The sequence below is a fragment of the Phragmites australis genome, chromosome 4 (assembly GCF_958298935.1).
Source record: "Phragmites australis chromosome 4, lpPhrAust1.1, whole genome shotgun sequence".
NCBI classification, from domain to species: Eukaryota; Viridiplantae; Streptophyta; class Magnoliopsida; order Poales; family Poaceae; genus Phragmites; species Phragmites australis.
In genome coordinates this window covers 19,210,850-19,217,045 of record NC_084924.1, presented here as the reverse complement: position 1 = coordinate 19,217,045, position 6,196 = coordinate 19,210,850, and the positions used below count along the sequence as shown (strand labels likewise).

Below are 6,196 nucleotides of genomic sequence, written 5' to 3'. Positions count from 1 at the left end.
AACAAAGTTCTTTTCCTTTCATCAACATGTTGCCTAAACAATTGAAGGAATTTCTTTTGGTGAACATGAGCTCCTTACCTTTTTATGGAATTGAAAGCAATTACCACTGAAGTAGTTATCATCTATAACATGTTCAATAAGGTAAAACTTGTACTCCTCCTTTGTCCCTCCTTCATGTGTTGCAGTCAGGACTCAGGATCGCTTCATATTTTTGGAATCAGTTGGCACATTTGTAAAATCTGTCAGAAATCTGCATATGGACAGCTGGTTTCTGTATCAAGTTCAGAAGCATAGAAGCCAAATGAACTTCTGTTTCATTTTTAAAACTGATCAACCAAAACAATACAGGAGCATCTGGTGGCTTTGGACATCAATTTCCTAGTAAACCTATGATAACTATATCATCCCTATAACACTCCTGTTGGCACGGATACATTTTACAAGCGCCAAATGGTTGTTATAATCCTTTGATATGGCCAGCAGCATCAGCATTGCAGAGTTACTCTATCCGAGTCTGAATCCTATCTAAACTTCGGGGCAAAATGTTGCAAGATCAGTAATCTTGAACTCGGATATGTAGCCCGTTGGGAGCCGCCACTCTGGGGAACTTTGATATTTTGTTGTTTCCTTCTTCCTCCCATCTGCAAGAGAAGAACGGTTCCAAGACGTCGTCAGCAAAATAGCTCTGGATGTTGTCTTATAGCTATCAAGGTCTTATGAGAGGAACAGACCTGTATCGCGTCACGAAATAGTGAAGGAAAGTTGCAATCTCAACTGTTCCTACTTCCTTCCCTGGGCACATACGGGCACCTCCTCCAAATAACATGAAGTGTGGATGTGATTCCAGGTTCTTCTCCTATTGTCAGGAAGTATTTACCAGATTAGAATTTCGCCACGAATGGTGTCATTTGTTTATTGTTAGTAATACTTGTTTGCTGTATTCCTTACCAGCCATCTCCATGGATTGAAAACCATAGGTTCCGGATACAGGAATGGATCATAATTTATCTCCCTTGTGTAGACATAAATCCTCCAACCTTTTGGAATAACATACCCTGAAATAAATAGATAATATTGCTTTAGAACTAGCTTGCGATTTACATTAAAAAAAATGTTGATAGTAGAAGCAGCATATATCGTGTACAATTCTCACCATTCATTTCTACATCCTGGGTAGGTTTCCTCAGCAGCCCATTGACAACTGTAGCTAATCTTAGAGTCTCATAGATGACCTGCATGTTAGAAGAAGAATTGGTTAGTTCACCATGCTCATATTGCAGTTCTATTGCAGCAGCTTTTTGGGTCTATCATCTCTAACTTACAGCTCGGGTGAAGGTCATCGATTTATAATCGTTCCAGTCAAGGGCATCCTCTGGTGATTTCCCCTTCCTGATGTCAAAATGTTCTTTCTGCAAAAGCCGACAGATCATTGGCAAACTCGACAATTGTAGGACTTCCTTTTTTTACTGTGGAATTGAACTCGGTTCGGGAGCATACGTACCCTGATTTGTTCAAGAGCTTTCGGATTGTCTGACAGGTACTTCACCGCCATCATCGAGGTCGTCGACACGGTTTCATATCCAGAGTATATGAGGGTGATGAGCAGGTCAATGACCTGCTCATCACTGAGCTTTGTCCTGGTGCCCTCATTGCCGCTTAAGAGGGCGTCCAGAATGTCATCGCGGGCACAACCGGAAGACCTCCGACCCGTTATCATCTGTTGTAGCATGGCCACAAGCTTCTTCCTTGCCTGGAGACCTTTTTGGTAATTGGTTCCTGGGATGTTGATTGGCAGGGAGAAGGTGCCAAGTACAAGGGTGTACAGCTCTGTCTTGAGGGCGTCAGAGAGTGGGCCAGCAGAGATGCCAGCAATCTGCCTGAGTGCAGAGAGCAATGCCATCTGAAAGGAGAGAAAAAAGGCAGTTATAAGATTCTGTAATAATAAGTTGCCATGCAAGGAGCAATACTGGTAGTATGAAATTCTGCACCCAAAAGCAACAATGCGCTTCATGAGAAACAAGTGTTTCTTTTTGCATTGAGACATGTGATAGCCATGATGATGCATATTCACTTTGGAATGTGTAGAGAGATGCTTTCCTTTCCCCCCTGTCTGCCCTTTTTTTTTTCTGCTCATAAATTTTTGCTATCCAGCAGTACAGGTTCTAGAAAGCCAAAGATTCCCCTTTTGGTCGAGAGAGGAAAGGAGGATCTCTCGCCCTTCTCGCTCCTTTCCTCTTGCTCCACTCCTCCACAGTCCCTAAATTTTCAAGAGGCACCATCATATTTTGTCGTGTCTATGCCATTGCCGCCCTCATTGGATGGCAAGTGAAAAATGGTACTGGTAGTACCATAAAAAGGTCAAAAGAAATGACTCTCGGATTTGTTGCCAACCAATGTCAACAACAATGGGCTCATCCTGCAAATGCAGCAAGGTAAACCAAGATTTTCCTCTGTGGGCCCCACAAATTACCACTCTTTAGTGTGTTCCTTTTTCCCTTGCCTACACTGTTCTTGATTATGAAAGATGAAGAATTCTTTTCATGCAGATCACTTTTGTTTCAGAAGTTCGCAGCAACATCAACAGAGGCGGCATCAACAGGCGTGGCAAAAAAACAACAACGAGCATTCAACATGAGAAAGAAGTGAGGTGGTGACACTGACTCACCTCCTTGGTCTTCTCCTGGATGTCGACGCGGCGGCCGGCCCAGCCGTCGAGGTGGGAGCGCATGAAGGCGTCGATCTTGTCGAGGAGAGTGGCGCGGATCATGGTCGGGCGGATGAGCGAGAGCATGGCGCCGCGCATGGCGCGGTGGAGCGGGCCGTGCACAGCGGCGATGTTGTTGGGGCCCAGGATGTCCAGCATCGATTGCGGGTATCCAGGGACGAAGCCGGCGCCCTCGCTGGCGAGCATCCGGCGGTTCAGCTCCGGGTCCATGCACACCACCGTGGGGCAGCCCAGGATGTGCGTCCGGAACAGGTTCCCGTACCTGCATCATCATCCAACATCAGCATCAACAGCAATTCTTGTATACACATTTTTTTATTTTTTTAAAAGTGTTTTTTAGACCAAGCCTTCTTTGGAGGCTTTCGCAGGTGCCAGATTGGAGCCTCGGCCGGCCGACGACAACGATGATGATGATGCAGAGATTGTTTCTTTTTAATTAGTATAGCAGTTGCCGTGTGTATTGTGCTAGCACTGCTACCATGAATTTTATTTTATTTTAAAATAGAAAAAAGGGAAGTTAAAGTGGGGATTTTAGTATCACTAGTTTTTTTCCTTATTCTGTTCTAGTATGGTAAGTGAGGTGGTGCTTTAGGAGGACCTCCCAGCTGGAACAGTGGGGGTTGTGAGCTTTTGGGGAACACAGCACTGATGTTCTTCCTCTGCTCCAGATCACTTTTTCTCCTAGCAAAGTGCTACTTGTACTGCAACAGGGGATCAGGAACTCATCTTCTTGGAAAAATACTAACTAATGATTGATGAGCTAGCCAAGCTTGGCAAAAGGAAAACAGAGTAGCTCTGCTCTTAGAGCAGAGCAAGGAGAACTCTCCTCTGTTCTTGCATGCATATGCGAAATGCACCATTCAACATCATCGTCTAGCTAGAGATGCCGTGCCAGGCTGGTTACCTGAGCCTCCTGGCCTTCATGAAGCTGGGCCCCTGCTTGAGGAACTCGGTGGTCTCGCCGAAGAGCGGCCACCCCATTGTGCCCGGCGGCAGGCCCCGCCTGCTGCTGTACCTCACCTCGTTCCACCGCAGCAGCAGGCTGCTCGCCACCACCACGCCAAGGAGAAGACCAAGCACCAGCAAGAGCACCATGGTCTTCTATTCTCTCCTCTCCTATCTGCTCTGCTTCGAAGGAGGAAGGAGGAGGGAGGGTGCTGCAGAAATGGTGGTGCCTTAGCAGAGAAAGGAGAGGAGCTTGCTGTTGTACTGGGAGAGGCGGAGCAGAGCCCCCTTTATATAGGCCACAGCCAGCACACGGCCACCCTCACACAGAGAGAGCAAGAATTATTGCGTGCCTCTCTTTTTATTTTTCTCCTCCTCTCTCTGTAAAAGACTTACTAATTATCGGCTGCGAATGAAGAGGAAAAAAACAGCTCTCTTTTATTGTTGCAGATAGAGGGGAGGGGATCCACATTCCAAGGTGGAGTCTTGACCGTGGGGTCACGACAAGAGTCAGAGAGACGGCACAAGCATCTCCTGCAGCCCAAAGAAAATTTCGTAGCATGAATTAATTGCTAGAGATACTGCTAGAAATTGAAAAAATACTACTCCTAATAAAGCTCGTAGGCCTGCAAGCAAATACAAACGACGAGCATCTATCTACTCTGCAGAGCCTGGCCGCTGGCCGGGTGCGCATGCTCGGCCTTGGGAACGGCGCTTGTCTCCGGTCAAACCCGAAGAGGAATAACGCGAAATGCTGCCCATGTGTGCGCGCATGCTCGCTTGTTGTTTTCAGGCCGAGCACACATGCTGCTGCTGCAATACGATGTCACGGCACCTAGCCCCGCCTCGCGCAGGCCACTTGGTGTACCTGTCCTCCCATCAACCGGTATCACGCAACACCGTAAAGAAGCACATAAATAATACTATGTGTTCTCTTAAGGTTACTACCACTGTTTTCATTATTTATCACTAGATTTTACTATAATAATTTAGATTTTACATTTTTTATAAAAAATTATAAATATTTAAAGGTATACAATATTAATAAAGTACATTTCATAACGAATCTAATGATACGAAATTGTAAGTGTATATAAACTTTTCATAACAAACACAATGTTACAATTGCTATAGTAAAAACTGGTTGCAAGTAAATGAAAATGGAGGTGGTACATAATTGACTTCTGATTGTTTTTGAGAACCAATTTGTGCTTTGTGGGATAGCCATATGAATTTCTGCAAAACTATATCTCAAACTCTCCTTTGAGCTGACCAAGCCTTATCATTCTAAAGGTCTCATTTGGCTGCCAGAATCGTTTCGGATTCTCAGCCGTTTAACGGTGAAGTGATTTTGGTAGCTCGATTAAGGATCGGGAGGGAACCGCTAAAACACCTAGGAGGTCTTTCTCACTGATTCTCCCTATTCAGGCTCTTTTGCAAGATTCCTCAAAAATCCATCTCTGTTTTTTATAGGTTTATACCTTCTAAAAGGCTCCAAAAAAAACCTACCAATTTTTTTTAATTCTATAATCCATAAGCAACCCATTTTAACTAGTTGCACTTAAAAAGTATGAACAAAATTAAAATTAAAATTGACTATTTTTGCACCTTCCAAGAATTTTTAGAGCTTTAAAAGGATTCCCAAAAATTAGGAAAAATTAACCAATATTCATCTTAATTAATGGACTAATTTATAAAATTATCACTAGCTCTAAGTTAAATTGTGAAATTTCTAGTGTCTTAAACTTTTCATGAATTTGACCAATTCAAATTAAATTCAAATGCATGCAACAGTTGCACAAAAAAAAATGAGAGATGATGAAAATGTTGTATATTTATGTTAACTGTTGTTACTATAATGTTGTTATCGCAAAAAATAAAGCATATCAGTAAAGGGTAAAATGGTCAATTACGCCACTATCCTCTCTGAATCCAAACAACTAGCCAAATGATTTCCTTCGATGATTCTGATTCACCGGAGAAACATTTCTAGAGAAAATCTGAAACCGAAATATTTTTGAAAGAATCTAATCCCTACCAAATACACCCTAAATTTATGGTAACATGCTTCCTACTATCCAAATTGAGGCCAATATCAAATTAAGGGAGAACGTAGGATTATGGAAACGAAAAAATCCCTGCAAGTAATATTGAAAAAGTCTGTATCTCAGAGTTATAATATGGAGTTAGGGCCATTGGAGCCATTCTTCCTCTATTTTCTGCCTTGTAGTGTTAAGGGTCGCTATCAAGGACTGCTGATGTCGTACGTGTGCTGGAGTTCAGAGAAACTCATAGATACTTGAAAAGACATCCAAGTAATCAAAGTGCTAAAAGTGATCATCCAAGATAATTAAGCACAAGATTAAGGAAGTGATTAGTAGTATTAGGTCAAGAGAGAGTTGTTGCTAGGTGTTGCTACCTAGAGAGATAATCAAGAAGTGATCCTACGTTATACCAAGTGGTACGCCGGTACATTGGGATCTTGATGAATCACCAGCACCGTGAGCCTGGGTGGCTCATACTTAT

General features: G+C 43.2%; 1 protein-coding gene across 1 annotated transcript; it reads right to left on the bottom strand.

The window, feature by feature from the left end:
• Nucleotides 1–293: 293 nt before the first annotated feature.
• On the bottom strand, nt 294–3,927 carry LOC133915872 (cytochrome P450 85A1). Its single transcript, XM_062359245.1, has 8 exons — nt 3,630–3,927; nt 2,666–2,987; nt 1,502–1,900; nt 1,323–1,409; nt 1,154–1,232; nt 949–1,055; nt 732–856; nt 294–641 (listed from the first exon to the last, which is right to left on the bottom strand). Exons 1-8 carry the CDS (start codon nt 3,818–3,820, stop codon nt 554–556), a joined length of 1,398 nt encoding a protein of 465 aa, XP_062215229.1. The 5' UTR covers nt 3,821–3,927; the 3' UTR covers nt 294–553.
• Between the last annotated feature and the right edge of the window lie 2,269 nt (nt 3,928–6,196).